The sequence below is a fragment of the Dromaius novaehollandiae genome, chromosome 1 (genome assembly GCF_036370855.1).
Source record: "Dromaius novaehollandiae isolate bDroNov1 chromosome 1, bDroNov1.hap1, whole genome shotgun sequence".
Classification (NCBI taxonomy): Eukaryota; Metazoa; Chordata; class Aves; order Casuariiformes; family Dromaiidae; genus Dromaius; species Dromaius novaehollandiae.
The window spans coordinates 211,330,747-211,354,201 of NC_088098.1; the positions used below are offsets into that span (position 1 = coordinate 211,330,747).

Here is a 23,455-nt window from a genome sequence, read left to right on the forward strand (position 1 = left end):
ATCATTATATTTGCACAGTAAAAACAATTCTACAAAAAATTAAGTTTTAATATTGTTTTTTTATAAGGCCAAGTTCATTTCCTCTGCAGTTATTAACTCTCTTGTTGTTCATTGCAATGAACTATGCTAACTGTCAAGGTGAAACAGCCAAAAACGGAGTGTATTCAGCCTCCAAACAACCGGTTCATTAAAACAAAGAGATTGATCACAACAGAAAGAGCATTAAATTTTCATTACAATCTAATATATATTAGAACAGCACACTTTATATTGCAATTACTTCTGATACAATGTTTACGGCACCTGTGTGATACCTTCTGATAATGTTATCTCTCCTTTTCGGATATACATTATCTCTATGCAAGATAGCTGGGAACATGAGTTGGACTTCTAAGTTTTCTTCGTGGTCTAGAGGCGAGAATGTAACTCTACATAACTGCTATTTGATCTCACTTTCTCTGTCACTCTGACCAGCTCAGCATGCATGTGTGCATGTGCAGTCATATGAACCACAAAACCATAAATCCTATAAAAATACATATAGCAAAAAAAAGGAGGAATAATGTAATAATAAGTATGCCACCCCAACAGAATACAAACAAACAGGCCAATGAATGATAATTTGAAAATGCAAGAGAACTATAAGGAATGTATTGTCAAAATGAAAGATGAATAGTGGAGAAATTCAACAGCTTAAGCTCTTCTGGTTCTTATCGCTCTTGTATGTGAACGATCATTCATTTATCTTTTGAATTTGACAGTACTTGGAAGTATTCAACATTTCATGGGAAACATTCAGCTTTTTCACTATGAGGTCTAAGAATGAGGTATAACTCTGAACTAGATACAAGAAGTATTTACAAAAGCTAATAATCCTTATGAATCTGAGGATATCGACAGTGGGAGGGTCAGACATAAAGATCTCCCATAGTATAGCACTGTAATATTGTCCAAGGACATTAGCAATTCATTTTGCCTATATTTCATTATAGGTCGTAGATGAAATGTTGGAAAAGATTATTTATATGTTCCAGTATGTCAGTTCTTATACTTCTACATTGACTGATAAAACACCATTTATTTAAAGATGCTCATGAAATTCATGCTTTGAAGAGAAGTTTGTCTATTTAGGAAAGAATTGTGAAATGGATTCATGCAGAATTTAAATCTGTGGTAGTCATTACGGTGAATTGTTTAGTTACAAACCCAATAGAGGAATCAGTTGACTAAAGCCATTTTGGAACTGGTTTTAAAAGATTTGTAACATTAGCAAGCACACATACATGACTGAGCTGATAAACACCCAATTTGTGAACCTTCTGGGAAATGATTTAATGTCATTAGTACACTTAATAGCATAATCCTGGACCACAGCTTGAATTTCGTTCACTAAACTTTACAAACATTTCTTCTAGCTTATGGACCACTTTTTATAATTACAATCTTCTCCTCAGTCAGCGAAACGAAGGTTCTTGGGTTATTTTAAGCTTACTTTAATGTGAATGGTGAAAATGCTACCACGTTTCTAATACTTTCAGCTTCTACTCTAGATAAACAGCTATAGCTAGAAACCAGTCTTGTTTTGCTGCTTCCAACTATTTCTCCCTGCAAGTACCTTTGTACTTTGGTTCCCATATGTTACCAGCCAGAACCAATTGCACTTGGTACATGTAGAGAAAAAACATTGTTATCTAAAGAGACAACAGGGAAGCACAAGGAAGCAATGAGGCACCTCAAATTACATGCCATCAATAAATATGATGACAAGTGGATTTATACCAGCAACTCATTCAGTCTTAACAAGGACTAAAACCAGAATTCCACTGGCATTTAGCATTAAAGAAATGGCCATGCAAGGAAGCTATTTTTGAAGATGGGCATCTTGTGCTCATCTTGTGCATGTGAGCTGTGCTAGCATTGCATACTTTTGCTTCAGTTCCCCATGCTTTATTTTTATGGATGAAGCAGTTCTATTGAGATCCCTGCAATCAATGGAACACTTCACACATAAAATACGTATGACTAAGCTGATACAAAAAAACTGATGGCAGTGTAAGGATAAGCCCATGCAGTGCATGGTCATCCACATTTTCAAATCTTGCATCTGCAAGGTTGACAGGAAATTCCATGGTAATAGGCTCTGTGTTTACAATTCCTTTGATAACCTATTTTATCCCAGGTTATGCCACTCCTCCAGCTTATCAAGGACATCTACTATTAAAGCAAAAAAGGGTTTAAATAACCATATTTTTAACCATCAGAATTATTAAAATATAATTGGGTAAATATACATCAAGAAAACCACAGAGAGAGTTCTTTCACCCACTGGTTACTTTCTTCTGGGTATTAATCCTCATTTTTGTACCCAAGTTAAGTGAAATAGTTTGCTTGTTTCCTCCTGGTCCAAGGATAGGCCTGAAGACATTCTATATATTCAAGGCATCTGAATTCATTTTACTTGCATCTTACTGTTAAACCTATGCTAGTTGCTGCACCTGCAGAATCCCTTTGTATACCACCCAGAGATGACTACATACTAATCCCAAACACAGACTATTCAACGGGAACACAGAATGTATAAATTAGATTTGGAAAAAAATAATGATTTCAGTTTAGCTATTTCACTCCACTTCTGGACCCATTAAATATGGGTATGTATGCAGTTATGCCCTGGTAGAGAGCAGAGGTAAATCAAGCCAAGACTGACAACAGCCAGCATGTTACAGAAGAAAACATGGCATAATCTGTTCTTACATCAGGTCTTACCTTGTTCTCTACTTAGAGACTGATCTAAGACTTGGGAGATGAAATGTTAGTACCCTTTTAAAAATGTTACTAGCATCTATTTTAATTCACTTTGCTTTTTTGTTACCTACATAAAGGTCCAGTTCCTTTAGAATACAACTGAGTCCCTGCATATTGGTTACTCATTTAACCTGACTAAAAACATTCCCATCCTTCTCAAGCTTCTAGACAGCATATGAGATATCTATGAAAATCATGAATTTAACCAATTGAAAAAAAGAAAATGACTGCCTATTTCAGATGTCTTCTTAAAACTTTCTACACACTTTCATTGAGGTAGTATAATATGCAAAATGGTTGTAAAGGTTTGTTATGAAAGATTAACAACCTCCACGTGCACTGCTGAATCTTAAACATTAAAACTAAGTGTTCGTCTGTATGGTGCAATGACGGTACTTATATGAGTTGGTATCCTAGAGTAACCTGTATGACTTCTGCTCCCAGCAAATTTTGTATAGCCACATTCTGCCACAGATACTACATAAATCCTCCTATTTGCAGCTCCTACTCACTGTATCCTGAACAGGCTAAGACTCTTGATTACAGCTTGTGCAATGTTCATTCAGGTCAGCAACTACACATATTGCTGATTATACCCAAGTCAACTATTAATCAGTTTGGGTGTTTATTGGAAGTGAAGCTAACTTGTCTAGCACTAGCTCAGGAGTATCTGAACAGTCGTGCATTGGGCTGCGCAGACACATTCCTAGTATCAAGTAGGAGTAATAAGGGACACCAATGCACTTTCCTTGTGTGGGCTTTAGGGCACTTCAGGTGTGCATGCTGATGATTTTCCTCTTTATGCTGCCTAATGAACTATGACAGTTTTCATCTGCTTTTAGGGAAAGCTTTTTTTAGGGATACAATTATTGTTATTTAGAATTCAAATTTGTCAGAAAATATTTTAACCAAATGAAAAGTAATTTGTGGTGTGTAAAACCATACACACCAGTGTAGTCACATATTCTGGAGTTATAGTCTTTTTTTGGCTTCCCACTCTATCACAATGTAGTGATTCCTACAGCGTAAAAGCCAAGTACAGTAATGATCCTCAAAAGATGGCATGCAAGTCCACTGGTCTGTGGAATGATTTATTTTCTGCATGGAATATGGAAATATTCTGAAAAAAGAAATTTCCTATGCTCCTCTTTGGGGACTGTAATGTGTCTGCTCTACTACATTTTTTAACAATATTGAAATTTTAATTTTGAAAGTCCAACTAAATTTTTCTCTCCTTCCCTTTGTCAGTTACAAAAACATATTTTAATATCTTAACACTTCCAATGACCTTGCTTTTTATGCAGTGATAGCAGTAGTTTTATGAACTATTAGCGTTATTTAAAAAAAATCAGATATGCTGGATGCGTCTACGGCTATTAATTAAAAATGAAATAAACATCTTTCAAAGAATAAATTGTTTAAGATCCCAAAACATTAACAGATTCTGCATGTGTATTTACAATGACAACTTAGCTAAATTTAGACCCAACCCTAAAAGGTCAGTTGCATAATTAGACTTTCCCAAAGTTCAGGAATGTTTAGAGCTTGTAACCCCTTCTGCACATGTAATGTGCAGCTCTTTCTCTCTTTCTCAGCAAAACTAAACTCACTTTTCCCATTAACTTCATATTGCAACAGCACCTTATAATCACGATAGCTTAAGATGAACTTCCGCGTCAGTTTGTCCTACTATTGCAAATTGGCGCTGAATATCACTGCGCAGATGCATATATGTTTTATCAGTGATAGTTTTGTCTTGTCATTTCCAGTGCCTCCTATCAAAAAATCATGTCTGTTTGTGATTTGGCATTTACTCTGTATGCGAGAAGGTTAAATGAGCATGACTCCTTCTCCTCCCTCTTTTCTGCTTCCCCTCCACCCCAAGTGCAATTTTTCAAAACAATAGAGCATACAATCAAAATGTTCCAGTCTTTTAGAAACTGTAAAATACAGTAACCATCAAAACTTTAACTCTAAATGTCAACCTATCTTCCCCTTTCACTCTGTTAGTTATAAAATCAAGTTTCGGTATGTTAGAACTGCCAAGGACCTTGATTTTTCATCCAATATTCGCAGTGCTAGGAAACGTAACCTCTCTGGTGAGGATATCTTTAACTGTAATAATCAGGAAATCCAGAATAGATTCCATTTTGAAGCTATTTGAAATTTTGAAGATTTGAAGCTATATTTAGATCTCACTGCAAGTTACATCATTATAAGCTAAGTCTACAGTAAAAAAAAAAAAAAAAATCTTTAATATGGCACCCCAACAGAATTTTTAAGTAATTACCAGATAATTTAGGTAGCCAAACACCAAGTAAGTCCAACCACCTGAGAAATGCCATAATATGCTTTAAAATATTGTTCTTAAAGGACTGAGCTGCTACTTCTCACACCATCTAGGGAAGTGAGAACATAAAGAGACAAGTCCACCAGCCTGAAATTGCTTTAATTAGGAATTAAAAAAAAAAAGGACTAGCAAAGAGTTCCTGTTACTGTATGTTTAGACTGCTTTCTATTTGAAAATATAAATTACAGGTGAGGAAAAGGAGAATTCAGCAACCAAACTGGGACACAGAACTTAAGTGTCATCACTTGCAAAGTGATTGTGAGCCAAACTACAGAATTTAAAGAGATTCTTGCCTATATGTCTTTGGCCCATATTTCTTTAGTAGCTCATGTTTTACTTTCAAATGCAATTTAGATACTTCTAAATCTGTATTTTATTGGAAATCAATTGGACTTTGACTTATGAGTGCATATGAAAGCTCATCTTGCCTCTTACAAGAGGTTATTTTGTCACTAGGCTAGTGAATCACTCAAATAATTTTCAAAAATGTTATTCAATACTTTTTGTGTCTATTAAATGCTACAAACATTTATCACTATATTTACATGAAAGTAAATTTAAATCAATGAGAAAGAGTTCAGCAGTCCTCTCCACACTAAAATCAAAGCTTAAGTTAAAATAAGGACTGTGATTATTCAAAACCTACCTTGTATTTAAAAATATCTCACTAACTACAGCACTTCTACATAAACAGACCATGTAGGTAAAGGAGAGTACGTTTAGTTTTGCACAATTTTGTTTTCCTCTCTGCTATTTTCATAAACCAATCTATAGTATTTGTGTTGCCAAACTGAGGCAGGGAATGATGTACAGTAACCCCAAACCCCACCCCAAAGTCTCTTCTGAGACTTTCAGTCCAGCTCAAATTCAGATAAACATCTTTAATTAAGTTTTAATGGTTTGCCTATCATTACTTATGTTGCACCAGTCCCTGCAAACAGATGGTTCCAATTATATAGCTGATATTTTCAAGGAGAAAAAAATATTTTACTGAAATAGGAAATGTGATGAATAATGATAAATAAATACTGCTGCAGTAACAAGAGATGTATATGACCATTTCCTAATGATGGTTGTATGTCCTTTCAAAAAAACAAAGAAATGGCAGAAGAACCTGTTCCCGCTGCCTTTGGTTACCGGAGTGAATTTTTCCTTTTACCATAGGAAATCATTATTATCCCTGACCTCATAAAGGTGCCAGGTGCACTCTGACAGTGCAGGAAAAAAATGTGAAGAGGAAAACAAAAGTTTGCAGAAATTTTACAGTAAAGTAGAACAAGGAGATGGATCCCAGCATCTCCGGAGTTTTTTTAATCTCTGATTTGTGACTATTCTGTTGACTAACATTATAATCTTTCAGGACAGAAGAATTAAAGTGCTGTGAAATCAGTGACTACAAGTGATGAGGAGCTAGTTTAAAGTTAAATGTCTCCTTCAGACTGGAGCACCTTCCACAACAGTATCCTCAAAGCAGCTTGCAGTATCGTTGGCCTAGAGCAGTCGCAGAAAAGAGTGCCACCTCGGGATTTCTATACCACGTGCATATTTTGAGACAAATCCTGTCTAAAGTCAGACCTTACTTGACTTAGCAAAGCCAACAGCAACGGGCATATTTGCAAGTATTTACATATGTGGTTTATGTCAACAGTAATAAATGGTGATAATTAGATAGAAAATTATTTAGCGGCCTGATTCCACACTACAATACTCCAGTGAAATTACAGTAGTGTAAAACGAGAGTAGCGCAGGGCTGAGGTAAGGCTCATTATCATTGTCATGATAATTCTCTAGTATTTCAATGGCAAATTACACCTATGTAATTAGAGGTCCCACCTGCTTTCAGCAATGTCTCCTATCACTCCATTTAAAACTAATGATCACTCTTTTTTATGCAGTGCAGAAAGCCATGTATATCTGCACCCACTGGACATAGCTTTTAAGTCTGAGGGCTACCATTAGAGTCTGTGAATGCATGTCACATATTTTGCAATAGGACAAAATTGAAGGAAAGGCTTAATTTGCCAAGGGCCACATGATGTATCAGTGATACAGGCAAATTTCTTTGTTCCCAGATCTTTGCTGTAACTGGTAGGCTTTCCTACGCTTTTGTGTGCAGCTACTACCCTGGAAATTATTCTCCTTGAAACAGGTAGAGCACAGGTAACCACAGGGTAGCTTTATTTACCCTGTCTCACCTGTAATGTGACTTCGTTTCTAAGCTGAAAGAGCTCTCTCTTGGGGTAAGAAGAGTAATTTGTTCTCCCGGTTAAATTATTTCTTGTTTTTTCTGATGAGCTGAGAGTCTGGCAATTACTGTGACAGATGTAGCAATGACTTTTATCATGTAAAAACTTGTCCATAGAAATGAAACTGAAATCTCCAAACTAATTTCTCACATTGGCCTTTTAGACAGTTGTCAGGTAAGAACTGTTATTGCTTTTCATCGCTTTGGACAAGATTTGAATTAGTGAATGGCTCCATTAAGTTGTTATTATAGCAGTCCTGTGCGGAGTGACACTTTCTGTCAAGTTTTTTGTCATTTATTCTGAATACGCCCAAGCCAAACATGGAATTAGCATTAAAAATGTGAGTTCACATTTCTCTGAAGCCTCAATTCTGCACTGTATATAGCCAGTGCCTGTGCTGTAACAAGTGTAAGGTGGGTGAACGGCATCCTCTGAAGCAGGCACCAGGCAAAATTTCTATTTCCAAGGTCGCGGTCCACCTCACCTTCCCCATACTGGATGACCGAGTGCCCTGGCCAAATTCCTCTAGCAGGAGCCAGGTAAAAGTAGCCTGATACTTTTCTAGTCTTCTGGATCTAGCCTTCCCCACTGATCCTCCCCAAAGCGCAGGAACTGGTGGTTAATACTTTGGGAGTGTTTCCTGTGCGTTACTTAGGGATTGAATTTCAGAGCTTGATTATAGGCTTGGGAGGGAAGGAGACATCCTTCCTTTGCTCCAGAATGTCTCTCTGTTTGCCATTGTAGCTGCAGGCAAATTTTCATACATGTAATTTATAGATGTTTTCTTAGTGAGAACTAACAGACATTATTGTTTCTTCTTTAAAGACACAAAGGCAAATATTGTATTTAACTAGACTTTGTTAATACTTCTGTCACTTCTATGAGCTAATAATAATGTACAGCTTAATTTCCATGGGGGCAGAACATGAACAAAAGTAGATACATAGCACAAGGAAACACTCTGAGTCAAACTATACATTCATACAATACGAAACATTCCCCAAATGAAGAAATATAAATGACTTATTTTTTCATACTAAAAATTTTCATTCATTCTACATTAGTTATCCTTCTCAATGTAACTGTGAAAAATTATTTTACTGATAGATAAAGCAAAACAAATATAATTATGTGTTTTTTCCTGAATGAAATTAGCACAGCTGGAATTGAAGCCCAGCAGCTCTAACCAAAAGTACCCCATCTTAAACTGAAAGGCTGCTGTAGCTATACCTAATTAAACACTTGAACTCTGAAGATTTTGTGCCTTTACAGGTTAGGATTCTCCTGCAGTCATCTCTCTGATTTTTTAAAAGGTGAATCTTCATAATCACTTTAATTAATAGTGTTCAAATAGAAAACTCCTCATTAAAAGAAAGAGCATAAGAGTGTCTATCTGAATGTTTATAATGTTTGTGCTTATTAGGTCAGAGATTCATCCATGCAAAATAATAAGGCAGCTGAGGCTGAAAGGCAGCATCATTTTTCTTTGATTAACTATAGCCGTTTTATCATGAATCATTTACTTTAAGAAAAGTGAACGCTTGAGTCAGGTTTAAAAAAGAAATCATAGGAAACAATTCCAATTTTTTAATTGGTAATTAAAAAATGATAAAGCTATGACAAAAACAATAAAACTGAATGAATCTGTAACATTTCCAAAAGATCCTAAATAATTTAGGGACCTCAAGGGTCTGATTCACAAGCAGCAACAATCTACACTGAGACAGCCCAGTTGTGGAGAGTTAATCAACACAGTTCACGCTGATTTTGTTTTGCCTTTTAACATAAAACCATGAAACAAATATTGCAGTCCTGGAGCTGTGTCAGAAGCGGCAGAACCCATCCAAGCATAATAGGGTAGCTGGATGTATCCGGACTGCGTCTTTTCGGCCACTGCAACGTATGCTGTTCTCACTTGTGAGTCAAGGCCTCCAAGACAATTTTTACAAATGTCTAGGTGCCAGAGTTGAAGTGGCACTTGAAATTCTGAAGATGCAGTTTTGGGCCATTGTACTTACATGTCTAATGCCCACTGAAATCAGCCACGGCAAAAGGACTCAATACCCATCAGTGTGAGCATCAGTCTCCAAGCCAGCCTCTGTAATGACTAGTCTAAGCTCTTAAATTGCTCCGGTATTGATATATGCTCCTTAGTGTGCCTCTGTCTCTGAATGCCTACATGTATAGATAAGCCCCAACATCACTTCTCAAAAGGAGAAGTCATGGTGTTCATTTTGAAAATGCGCCTTATGGTTTTAGAGAACTACTTTACTGAGAGGTATTTTAGACACATGCTTTTTATTTTCTAAAGATGTCCTTTCTTTGTGACTGTAGCATTCATTCGTTCCCACTGACACTGAATAAGCTGAACCTCAACGTTGCTTATTTGACTGTTCAAAATGCATAAAAAGAATTGGTATGTGCACTTATTCTTTTACACTGTCATTGAACACTGCTGTTTAGCAGTACTAGTTCACCATATATACTCCATTTGTCCACAGATGGATTCTGTAAGATGCAGATCTATCCAAAAAATGTTTCCAAGGTATTACAATGGGGAAAATTACAAATCTGCCCCACTTCTGGGTTTAAATATTATGACTCATTTGCCCCAACCAGAATCATTTCCAATTTTGTAATCACCATTTGAAATCTTCCCATAAAATAAGTAAATGAATATGAATAAAAAGAGGAAGTCTATTTTAAATTCAAGAAAGGCATTCGCATTTATTTAGGGCAAGTTGCAGACTGAATTTCACAAACTCCACATTTTTTACTGCTTGCTTGATAGGTCCCATCTTCAGGTTGTCAGGCATTTCTAAAAGCTTGAAATATGGCTAGATGTGTTTTTGGAGATATAATTATCATATCAAACAAGTGGGATTGAAAAGGGGAAGAAGGGTACTCCTGTACAACGTGAATTTCAATGACAACGATAGGAGCTGCACTGGAAGGCATCCTTGCCTCACACAAGTACAGTTATATGCATCATTTTGACAATAAGCTTGTTTCTGGCAGGGTATTGTGAAGCAAAAAAGCAGCACAGATATTAAAAAAATGAGAAATGAGACTATAAAAATAAGTACTAGAGAGGCCCACTGTTACACCTATTGCTTTTAGAAGTGCAGTTTCCTTAGCTTCCTGGTAGGATCAGTGGAAAGAGATTGGCACCTTACCACTGTTGTCTCTTCATTGCCTATGGAGGGATCCCAGGGACCCCTAAAATTAAGTGAGATGATAACAAGCAATAATGCTTAGCACTGCAGACATGCCTACTGGATTGCAGGGCCCCTCCTGTGCTTCACGTGGGAGTTGTGGGAGTTCATCCACAAGCAGCCCCACATATCAATTATCAACATTCCGGACGCAACAGATTCCTTACCCATGTGTATCACATGTATTTCAGCACTTCTATTTCTCAGTAATTTTATTTGTCTAGTTCTTTAGATTTACACAATGCTAAGTTACCACTGAATAAGTATGAAAATATCATGCTGTTTTCCTCAAGAGATTTTGCTCTAAAGCCCTGTGCCAGTACTACCTTCTCTTTCTAATTCTCGCTGGTGGAAAAGTAGTGATGGCCCCAAGAAATGACCTCATTAACCTCATTCATCGAATACCTTAAAATAATTCAGCAAAAAAACCCCCACATATTGCTTTTAATAATAGTATGCAAATGACTCAGCTATCATTAGCTTTTAGAATAGCTCTATGAGATCATTATGAAACCCATTTCATAGACAGGGAAAACAAAGCACAAAATAATTAACTACCTTGCCTAAGGTTGCAGATCACAGTTTCAGCCCGGACTTGGGCTGGCTTCAAGACACTCATTTTGGTTTAAAAATAAAACTAAGTATTCCCAACCCAGGCACCCAAGCACCATGAGGAAGACCTGCAAATTCACAAAAGCTAGACTTAAGCTGAACAAGATTTAACATATTTGTATTTTCTTGGGAGGGGTCACATTCCCAAACTTTTCTCCCATGACTGTGAAGTCTAAAACCCTATCCTTATTTCCTCCACCTACATGAAATCAAAATTATGGATGGAATCACACAGCTTTGTGATCAAAGGCTTAAATAAGAAACAAATACCTATGAAAAAAGAATCTCACAAATCAACAGTATTGGGAATGCCCTTTAGCAAAAACTGTGCTGGCAATTAGAGTGCCAAAAAGATTTCAGTGAGGGCAGGGAAGCCACAAACACAGAGCTCTGGACAGAACTGATGCATTTTTGAAATATATCTGTGCAACGATGAATGTGACTGACATTCTCAGCGCAAAGATTGGGAATACATTTCCTGTTACATAACCCAGCAATGAAGTCTCTTGTTTGTAGAAAGTGTGTTATATCTATGAGCTGCAATTTTCTTTTGCTGCCAGTAATCCTCTAATTGTACATTAATTGTCATTAATGGCAGAGGCCAGGATATGAATAGCTTGCATCCTTTCCCACTTGGCACTCTCTGAGGAAAACTTACTACTCCCAAATTCTGTCTTTACCTTCTGCACAGAGCTCTTGCCTTCAGAGGGACAGATTTTCAGCTGTTGTATACAGACATAGCCCTGCTAATATCAGTTCACATGAAATGATAATTCAATCTAGAAACAAATTACTTTTATCTTAAAATGGGAGGATATTGTCCTAGACTTCCAAATCTCTCAGAAGCGGAGACAGACCACCATAAAAGCAAGGGTTATAAACTTGAATTTATTATAGACAAATAGGGCTTTGGCCTATGAATTCTCTTTGCCTATTAAGTTAATGAGCCTTGACAAAGGCATCATCTGAGGTCTAGCTGACAAATTGTCTGGAGCAGCAATTTGAAGGGTGTTGGCTGTCTTACAAGCATTTCAATGGGGAGGAGAACATGGCATCATGTTCTTCTTCCTCTGGAAGAGCTATTTGTTAATCCAGATTTCTTGCAGTTCACCAGCAGATTCTCAGTACTGGAGCATGTAGATACTACAATGATGGCAGTTACCAAAATAAGCAGACCCCTGCCCCTTCCTCCCTAGACCTGAGACTGACAAATTATGATGAAAAGAATTCTCTCTAGGAAGCCTGTGGGAGGACAGGGATCATTCCATATTTGACTGGAGAGCAAGAAGTTTATAATTTGGAGGAATACTGCTTTGAGGAATTCACGTGAAAAAAGGCAGACCTTTCAAAATACTTGATCAATATTTGGAGGATTTCTTTGTACCATGAGCTTCCAAGAAATAGAGACAGCAGTATCACAGCTCTGCATTTAGAACAAGCTCTTCTTAAGGAGTAGCTGTTCCAAAGTGCTCAGCAAAGCAACTTGAGATTCAGGAACGAATATTCAAACCAATGCAGCCCTGAGAGACGTTGCCTTTGTGAAATTTAGGGCTGACTGCAATGAACACTTCTGAAAAACTGGCTACTTGCTTCAGGGCTTAATGGGATTAATACTTTTCTAAAATCTGTTGCCAAACTGCAAATACTGAGTCCATTTCAAAATGTGATTCTGGTATATTTTGTAAAGCTGTCACTTTCTTCATGAAAGGTATTTGGTGAAAAGTGTTTCAAATATCTTCCTCCACAGTCCCATGGAAAAGATGACAGTACTTGACAATATCGAAAACTGTCAGGTTTTCTGTCTGAATGTTATTTCACAGTGGGAAGAAAGTACAGATTATAGCAATCAGTTGCTACTGTCACAGCATGGAGGAGAGAACAGTGCACAGCATTCAACCATGAGTTAAGTTTTTCCTCATCTTTTGTATTCTCTTCGCGGTTTTTGCTGGCCCATTGAACCAAATGAACTGGTAAAATATACAGGGACTAGAGCTTGATTTTACCTGAGTCTGAAATGAAGAGAAATAAAACCTTGTCTTTGAAGAGAAACCTTAACTGATGCGCAGCAGAACAAAACCCAGCTATTTAAATTCTGATGTCAGGTCATCAAATGTCTGATGACCAAGTATTCAATAAATCATACAGTAAAGCGAAAGGAGGTAGAGAATTTTACCTTCAGCTGGCAAAAATGGCCTAGTTCTACTACTCTCTAGGGCTGCACTGGTTATTGGCATCTCAGCAGCTAGTCTGCAAGAAGTACCTTTAACAGATCACTGCTTTTCCCCACCCTGTCCCCTTAACCCTGACAGTCCTGTCCTCAGGGATTACTGTTCTTTTTTCACCATTTATTCAGCTAGGGATTGCACGTGTCTATGGTTAGCAGGCCACAGCCTAATTTTCAACATGCTGAATACACACCACAAATTCCCCTAGAACCACAAAGTCCCCTAGAATTGCGAATTGCCCATGGCCATAGATTCCCTAGAATGCAGCTGTTCTACTTGTTGGTTCAAGTCAGCTTCTCTCTTTCTAATGGGACCTTTCTAAAAGTGAGAATTGAATATGGGATTTTTTTATAATGATCTTTTCTGTATTCTGTCTCTAAACACACAGAAACATTGTGATGATTAAAGATAAATTATGTGTACTCTCTACTTAAAGATCTGAAGTCATTTTACTGGTTTTTGGCTAGTTATTTCCTTTAAGACCATAACTGCAGAGACATTCAAATATATTATGGACAGATCCATTAGTGCCTGCCATGTCTGGAGTTATTTATAGCTTCAAACAATGCTGCCTGTCTTAGTGTTTTTTCACTCATATTCACTGTCCTGAATAGCTAGCTGAATCACATTGTCCAGTGATTAAGCATTTTAAAAAATTTTAGAAGCCACACACATGCTAATAAACTGACAGCTTCTATATGGTCTTACTACATCTGTTGAATTCTTCATTAGTATTTGGCTTATTGCTTTTTTAATTTAGCTTTCTATTTCATAGCACTGCAATGCCTTTCACAGCTGTTTTTCTAATCTCTGAGGTTTCTTGCCTGGTATTATATCCTATGTTAATTTACCTTTTTCTTTTCACTTACACACTTCTCTTCCCATAGTACTCTTTTCTTTTAAAAGTGCTTTCTGTGGTAAATGTCAAAGCTCCAAATACGATTACTTCTCTCCTGCTATTGAATATAAAAGACCATAGTTTTTCTCCCTCGTGAAGTATTCTGACGAAGCACACAAAAAAATGGAAGCACTAAACACCTTGTTGCAAACTTGGGGATAACTCTTCCTCTGTCTCTCTGGTCCTGTGTGCTAATAGTTTACTACCATCATAATAGACTACTGAAGTATAACTGGGTTATACTAGCATTCAGTTTTGAATAGTATGTTTTCCTTGATAAAATATTTCTCAGGAGGTAAGTCACAGACAATATTTTATAGCAATGTCTTTCATGACTTCAGCTATGGAAATGTTCATCACTTTGGGTTTTACTAATGGTCTTCTTAGACCACAGCTAGTCTAGGGAATGCTAAATTTGAGATGTACTCTCAGCCATGACTTGGTGAGGGAGGTGATTATTTCTTGCTCAATTTCTTCTGAATGACTTAGAAAGCTACCCTGTAAACCCAAAGATGCCCAGTGAACAAAGTATGCATAAAACAGAAATAAAGTGATTGAATCGAACCCAGTTACTACAGCTTTCAGTGAAGTCTTAGTCATTTTCCACACTTCCAGAGCAACAAATACTAAATTAAGTTGTAAAACGTGGTACATATGATGCGACCTATTTTAGAGCACCATTCCTATGGATCAAAACGTTGCCTGTATTCATCACTGGATTTTGGATGACCAAAAATTATATACTGAGGCAGCATATATATTCCAGTGTGCAGAAGTGAAAGCATGGTTAAAAACAAGCACAAGCTTTAGAAAAGGAAGATCTATAAGTGAGGATATGCACTATGAGATAAATCTAGTGAGGTTCATGCATGCTAACAGAGGAGGTGAGGAAGAAGCGCATGCAGTACCTGGTGATCTCAGAGTCAGGGAGCAGGCCTACGTGGTAGTGGGGATAGGGAGCTGTAAGAAGGAAGCTTTTGTCACACTCGACAGGGGAATAGTGCCTAGGAGAAGGTGGTTTATCACATAGTTTGTTCACAGTGCTGTAAACAGGTTCAGGAGGCCTGGTGATACAGAGACAAGAGTAAAAGATCAGATGCATATTAGTGGCCGAGAAAATAGAGATAACACAGCAATCAGAATTTAAAAGCATGCATAGAAAATATCTGTCAAGAACTTTGCAGTAGAGCTTTTCTGACAAGTAAAGTGTGCTGTTAATGGAAACACTAGAATTTGATAACACAGTATTACAGCATACAAGCAACTGCATAAAAGGATATATACAATATAAGTGTGCCATAAAACTGACTTACGGGAAGTGCGGCTCTGAAAGGGAATATCTTATCTCCGAAGTTCAAGGATGAATTTTTCCAACTGCTCTTTTTTTTTTTTTAATCTAACTTAATGTTACTTCTGCACAGATTTCTGTGATCTTATTAACTTAAGCATTGCATATATTAATACTTAGAAGAAAACATGAAGTTCATTACCTGAAAACAGGCTTTTTTTCCCATTAGTTTAAGAAAAAGATGCAGTATAGATTATTTGTTGTAACAACATACTCCTGACCCTATGAAGTGAGGCTTTGCAAGTAAAACTGTGGCCAAGGTGAGCCATATCCAGTAACAACATTGTATATATAGTAACAAACTGTGTAAGCAGTTAATTTCATTGGAAGGCAATGCATTTCCTGAGTTCTTTGCTCTCTTTTCAGATTCAGTGTTCAATATCTGATTATGGAGACCACATCCCAAGTAGCTAAGACTGTTGGCAAGGCCACTGCAACTGCCCTTTCACCGCTGCTCCGAATTAAGGCCAGCATGCTGTGAAGCTAGGTATCAGAAACGAGATCCTAAAAACAACACTGACAGGTCATCTAGCATTTTTGTTCTGCCCCTGAGCTTGGGGTATGAAAGCCACCCACAGACCAACCTCCTGGGAGAGGCAATACTTACCACAAATCTCCCAAAGAGCCTCTTGGGGAGAGGGGCAGCGGGAAGCAGCCTTTAATACTGGCAGGGAGCCACAGGAGCCAGCCAGCAAATGGTTTGCAAAAGAACGCACCACACCAGGACATTTGCTCTCATGCAACTTCTCCAACTTTTGTGTGGGCCCCAGCAGATACTTCTGGGCTTACTGACAGAGCAGAATTTGACTCATGTAATATCCAGAAGTTTCTGCTCTAAGGGTGCCAGGAAGGAATTGCAGTCATATCCTAGCTTCTGCCAGAAGATACAGTATATACCACTGTCTTTAATCGCTGCAATACAGCATTAGCCGAATGAAAATTTTATATCAGAAACCTGAAAACAGCAAGAGGCCAAGCAGTCAATGAAACTGTTTTGATTCTTCTGGCTATACCATGCCTCGCTTGGTGTGGTTTCTTGTTGTTAGTTTCTGGTTTTGTCCTTTGGGGGAAAAGGGGTAGCTGTTTTACCTAAAATATTGGTCTCACTCAATGTTAATAACATTATTCTGAGCCATCTGACATATGATTTGAGAACTCTCTCTGCCTGAGTTTCCCAGGATTTTTTTCAACTCCCCTCGCATTAAAAAAAAAAAAAGGCAATTTAAGATAACTAAGTATCAAAACAGCAAATTTGTCACTCATTTGCTTATAAAGCAGTCTGTCAAGCATTCAGTTCAGTCCTTTTAAAAATACATTTAAGGGAGCAATTCTTTTTCTCAGCATATTTCACACTTGTTTCAGAGGGGTGGATTGAATAATTTATGTACTAAATCAATGCTGCCTGCAATATCAAGAATCCAGAGGGGAGAAAAAAACCCACTTTTATTATTTTATTTTTGACCATAATACTGCCTTTTATTCCCTCAAGAATTATTTTTGCTTCTTGGCAATATGTTAAAGAACAAGTACAAATATCAAATATCAAAGGTACCTACTATGAAATTTGAACGAATTTTGCCGCCGTGCAGAAACATGAATGCAAACCACAGATTTTCATTTTGCTTAAAATACTAACCAGCTCACGATCAGCTTGATGCAACAGACAAGTTACTCATCTCCTCTGAGTGTACATGACGTGCGATTGTTGCTACCCCTCGAACATCCTGTGCATGCTCAAACCACACTGAGCTGTCGGTGACCATCCAACCTTGCTCTGAGACACGCATCGTGCCACTGAGACCCATAGATAGGAGTGACTGCTATGTTAACTGACAGCTGCAAACTGCTTCAGAGAGCAGAATGAAGATAAATGTTTACATTTAGCGAGATATTTAAATCAAATTGGTCATTCAAATCTAAGTACAGACAAAATGTCTTGTAAAGCCCACCAAATTTGAAAATATTTAGTAGTCTTCAATCCTTTCAGTCTTGCTGGTAGGATAACAGAAAATGGAACATGCTTTAACAAGCTTTTCCCAGGTCAGAGCACTTACATGGCAAACAGAAGCGGTACTGTGATCTAGCTAACATACCCTCTGTAACCCAGCTGAAGAGACAACTCTTAAGCTCAAGAGAAAGAATTCAAACTTCTTGTCCTTTTGATCCTTGGACTCTTTGCTTGGAAAAACATTCAGGGCATTAGGTAATTCCAATTATGATTGCATTTCTTGTATGGTCTCAGTCATATGAACTGGCCTGAGATCATCATAATCACCTATTTACTGTCAAATGCCGTTCAGGTCATTAAGATGAGGTCATTAAGATGAGGTCATTAAGATCATTGACTGAAATGGCTCTTTAAACACCTTGATACCATTCAGTCTCACGGCCTGCTGAATGCTAATACTACCAGTTGCATAGCTGGACCCTGACTGCATGTTGAATTGGCTCTGAAAAGCAAGAACTTGAAAAATAAAAATGTAACATCAGAAGATGTTGATGTAACAAACACATCAGTAACAAATCAGTATAAACCTGTTTTGTCTCTTGATTTAGTAAATATAAATTAAATAGTGTAAAAATAATTGAAAGTTTGTACTTGGGCAATCACTGCTCTGGTCATACAAACTGTGCTTCATGTGGGCCATTAGCCCTTAAAAGTCATATGAAACACTTATTGCAATAGGCTCCACTTCAAATATCCTCCTGACTTTCCACCTTCTCTGTGGCCAAACAGTACTTAGGTACAATAGTAACTAGCTACTTCAGAAGAAAAAAATCACAAATAACAAAAGATAATTACGAAGACCACATAGCTTTTTGAATGATTGTTCTAACACAGCATCTTGTCTTATCGTTTATATTTCTCCTCCCTGGAAATAGAAGAAAGAATTTCTGTCTGGTGGGATCAGTCCATCTGGTAAATCCTGTCTCCATTCCTGCTTCTCCAGTGCTATGACAGCGACCGGCTGTCCTCTGTCATAGGATGGGATAAAGAGGACATACAAGATTGCCATTTAGAAACAGTTTCTAAAGTGCCATTCTGAAAAATACAGTCAAGGTCATCTCAACTATTTTTGCAAAACAATTGAGAGCCAGACTGAAAATAAACACTGAGGCCTTATTTTATGATGCCTTAATTCTTCAAATGAATTTAAAAACATGCAGCTTATTTAGCATGCTGTAACAGAAATGTCAAAGATGGATATATATTCTTTAAGGATTGATTCACAGTAATTTATTTGGAATTGAATCACTTTCAGAGACAGCAGTTATAGCTTTAGAGGGTTTATCATGATTAAAATAAATACAAAGCAATTTTTCTAATTTTTAACATGAGGAAAACCAAAAAAACTGTATCTTATGGGAGGCATTTTTGTCAATTACCTTAATTTTTCATCGTATTTATGTACAAAATCTCCTTAAAATGTCAAATAAGGTGAATATTACCATGTACTTCTTGGATAATTTTTATTTATATATATATATAAATTGATCAAAAGTTATTGAGATTCATATGGGGAAATGAGGTGAAATATAATGACATACAATATGGAAAAGGTCAGCAAGATGATCTCATGGTTCCTTCTAGTTTTAAATGTTCAAACTCAATAAGCAAACAATTCTTTAGTATGCCTTTTATAATATTTTTTCTATTTTTTATTATCAGCTGTCTTTAATAATTATCTTTTTTACAAGAGAGTTCTGTATCAATATTTTTCAATGAATTACATGAAAAATAGTTTGCTAATTAACACTAATGTCTGCAGCAGGGATGTACACGTTTCCTTGAAATGTTCAGAATGAGAGTTACTTGATATCAGAGTAGAAGGTTCGACGACTGAAACTTTTCTGCGTCATATTTTGCATATTCAATACAAATTAGTGAGCTTAGAGAGCTTTAAATAGAAGTAGCCACTCTTCTACATGTTTTGTACAGTAGTAGCATGGAAAATCACATGAGGTGATTTCTGCCTCTTTCTATCAGAAACACCGCAAAACACATTCTTGAGTATGAAAAGAGGGTGGAAAACATGCTGGGAAAAGGGGTATCCTGAGTGGCAAAATGACTCCCCATTGCTTTGCAAGTCCACTTAAAATGAAACGAAATAAAAGAAATCAGCAGCTATGAGGGCTAGATGGACAAGAATAATTAATTTAGCATGAGAATCAGGCATACAATAGCAGAGGAAAGGCAATAGAAAATGTAAGTAGCAGCACAGCTTTGCCTGAGCTTGCTACAGTAGACAATTCAATCACAGGATAGATAACCAAATCACTCAGTGCCACAGGGTACACATACTAACTGCTAGTGTGAACAGCAGCTATTCAGAGATGACTTTCTACATGAAAAAACTGAAAGTTAGAATTGTTAATCAATCTATCCCCAACTGCAATGAGGCAAGATTTCTACAGAAAGGTATAATAACTAATTGGTGGAAAAGTTAACAGTAACTGTGGGAGGTAGAAGATTGATGCAAATCTGGTTTTATTTATTCGAATTACTTCACAACAGATTGTGTAAGGAATGTAAAAAATCCTAGTTGTTTGTATTCTTTCTTTTTCCATTTTTGGACCATCATTGTGTTATTTTTTCAGGCTGGCTTTATTTCATAATGGAAGTTAGGAGAAAATGGCATTATTAAAACCGTTCTATCCTCATTATAATGTAGGGTCCTCAATTTAATTTTAACTTTTTAACTGCAGGATCCTGTTTGGTAGGGGTCAGTTGCCAACAGATAGCACATTAAATGTTACCAGTTTCATTTTGGGGATTTTAAAACCTTTTATTATATGGAAGGAAACCAGCTAAGCTCTCACAACATATTGAGTCTGTGGGGCTGTAGCCAGGAACTGCTAAATTCAGTGAGATAAAATAAAGCTCACAAAGCTACAAGTTTCCAACAACTAATTTTTTTTTCTGAGTAGCAATCTTTAATTTTATTCAAGTTCAGTAAAGAAGACTTAAAGATTAGTACTGCTAACACAATGTTGTTAGCAAGTGTGAAAGGAACTTTCTCTAAAAGTACATCACTATTAAAAAAAAGCCAGGGGCAATTTAATACAAATAAAGTCTTCCAGTTCTAATAAGCAATGATTTGCATATATGTGTCCTTTTACTTCTTTTAGTTTCTTATTCTTACGACCTGCTAGGAGAACCATAAACTTTACTGTTCAATAGATCTATTTAAAATTGCAAGTTAATTTTCTTTCTGGGGTTAGGTACTGGGAATTGAAATAAGATCCAATCACTCATATCACATATTCATTTCAACTAAAAAAAAAAGAGAAGTAGTGTGGAGAGATGTGTAAGAAAATACCAGAAGCGTATTGTCCTAGTTCTTTCTGGAAATCCTCTTGTAATCAATAATTTGTCAGCTTTTCCATTATTAATGCCTATTTTCATGAGCCTTAAGTTTACTATAATTGCAAAACATAGACTTAAAGCATAGCAATATATCAGTACTGTAATGAATAAAGAGGATGCCTCATTCCTGTTAAGAAAGCTATTTTAAATGTTGAGATTCTTTAGGGTTTTCAAGTGAAATGCCCTAGAAGAAGTGATAAGTAGTAGTAAGTATAATTTAGGACTTTTAACATTCTATACCTAAACTCGTAGTCATAGATGTTATCTGCAATCTGACAAAATAAAGCATTAGGAAAAAAAAATGACTGCTTAATTTGAAAAAAAAAAAAATCAGTATTGAATCTCTGTTGCAGTAGGGGGAAAAAAGGATGTTTCACATAAGCACACTGTGACTATCAGACCGAAAGCCCATCTGCAGCAGTATCTGTTCTCCAACAGTGACATTTAGACAACAGGGCTGGTAAAGAGTGATCATTCCCCGTTCAAATTCTGGCAGTCAGTAACTTAGTGTGCACACAAAACAGAAATGAAATCTAAGCAAATTATGTTTAGTGGGCCTATCCACCATGAATTTGTGTGCTAATCCTCATCCCTATTTTAGATTTTATATTCCTAGGCATCACATCACCTTGTGTCGGAGCCCCACAAATTAATCAAGTGACATATCAATAACCTCTGCCTTCGTGTATTGCAAGCCTGTTACTTGGTCACACATTGGTAACATAGTAACATTTCAAAAACTTTTATTTTTGGTATTTTAAACTTGGTACTGTATTGAATACCTCTTGCCTTTGAGTTATCAGAAAATGCAAGTAGTTCTTGCCTGTTCAGTACTCCATGATATACGTACTTTTGTAGATCTCTGTTACATCTATCTCTGTCATCTCTTTTCTAAACTGGAATTATTGGTTATTTAGCTCCACCCAAAAACTGTGCCACATCCTGATCATCTCCCTCACCCTTTTCTGTAGCTGTTGCCAGCTGTCTCCACGCAGTATTCGAGACTGAGCTGCATCATCAATTCATATAGAAAAACAATCATTATGTTTTGTACTCTTTTCCTTTCCTATCAGATCCTAATTACTAATTTTTTTGACCCTTTTGACTGCTCTGGAGTAGTGAGCTGACATTTTCACAGAACTAATGAAAATTACCCCAAGGTCTCTCTCCTGAGTGATTATAGCTACTTTAAGAGCTCATGTCCATGGATATGTATAACATGTAGTTAGGATTATTTTCTCCTGTGTGCTTTATTAAACATTACTTATCCTTTTGGTGTGTATTTGACTAACAATCCCATCTCCTCTTTTCAAAACTCTTCATACAAGCCTTACATTGGATTTCCAAATTTGAATTTTGTTAAAAGTGATGAGTATTAAGTAGCTTCCACTGAATGCATTAAATAGTCAAATGCCTATTACTTGGGGATCTCTGACCGGCCTGATTAAATATGTATAGATTACTCAGAGCATAATAGAGAGTTTAGTGACATGACGCTAATTAAATTTTTGCTTTAACTTGGAAGAATAATTCAGGTTAAAACATTAATCAAAATAATATAGTAAAGGGAAATGATACACAGACAATTATTTAAAAATTGTAAAGTTTAAGAATTAGTTTAAGACAGTGTTTGTGTACAGAATACACAAAATGTAAAATAGTTGTTATTTAGCAAATTCATGTTTCATTGAAGTGAATAAATAATAATAGAGGGCTAAGAAATACAACTGTGACCTTTTTTCTGAAAAGCTGATGACAGTTCTACAAGTAGACATTATTAGATGACAGTGTAACTAAATACTGTAACATTGTATATCACCAAGGATCCAAATTAAGATTGTACAGGCAAACTAATGCTTTATTTTTTTAATTGAACGTTTAATGTGTAACTTGATTAGTGGTTTTTTTTTTGTTTGTTTTTTTTGGTATAATTACCAAGGTTGAAAAAAGAATAAACCAAGAAAGAGATTCCATTATGTAACAATATATTGAAATCAATATACTCTCCAGCAGAGTTGCAAACTTAAGAGCTACAGCATCAGATATGCACTACGTGAACTGACGTGGCATAACCAGTAGCAGCAGTAAATTGTCATCATCTGGATGGGCGAGCAATCCAGATGAACAACAACAGGCTGCCAGCAGGGATCGGGTGCATATTATGCAAACCCCATAAATTTTGGGTTTCCTTTCTATTTCCCTGGAGAGGGATGGCCTTAGTCTGATTCTCTAAGCACCTTTTCAGCTCCTTTTCCTGCCTGCTCTTCATTTTTTTTCGTTGTTCCAGTCTTTCTGCACAACTATCGATTATATCGAACCTGAAGTTTCATTGTCTGAGCGAGCACTGCCTGAGTTCAGCATCCCTGATATCCATTGCTGCTCTTCTCC

General features: G+C 36.7%; 1 protein-coding gene across 7 annotated transcripts in view; it reads right to left on the reverse strand.

The window, feature by feature from the left end:
- Positions 1-23,455, reverse strand: part of DLG2 (discs large MAGUK scaffold protein 2) — a 999,439-nt gene that overhangs the window by 254,126 nt on the left and 721,858 nt on the right. For 5 of the 7 annotated variants that reach the window (XM_064505171.1, XM_064505173.1, XM_064505172.1 and 2 more), the window contains one exon: positions 15,260-15,415. The exons of the other annotated variants lie outside the window; for them this stretch is intronic. In XM_064505171.1, the coding sequence (XP_064361241.1) occupies positions 15,260-15,415 (156 nt within the window). The remainder of the gene's footprint in view (positions 1-15,259; positions 15,416-23,455) is intronic. 7 annotated transcript variants of the gene reach the window in all.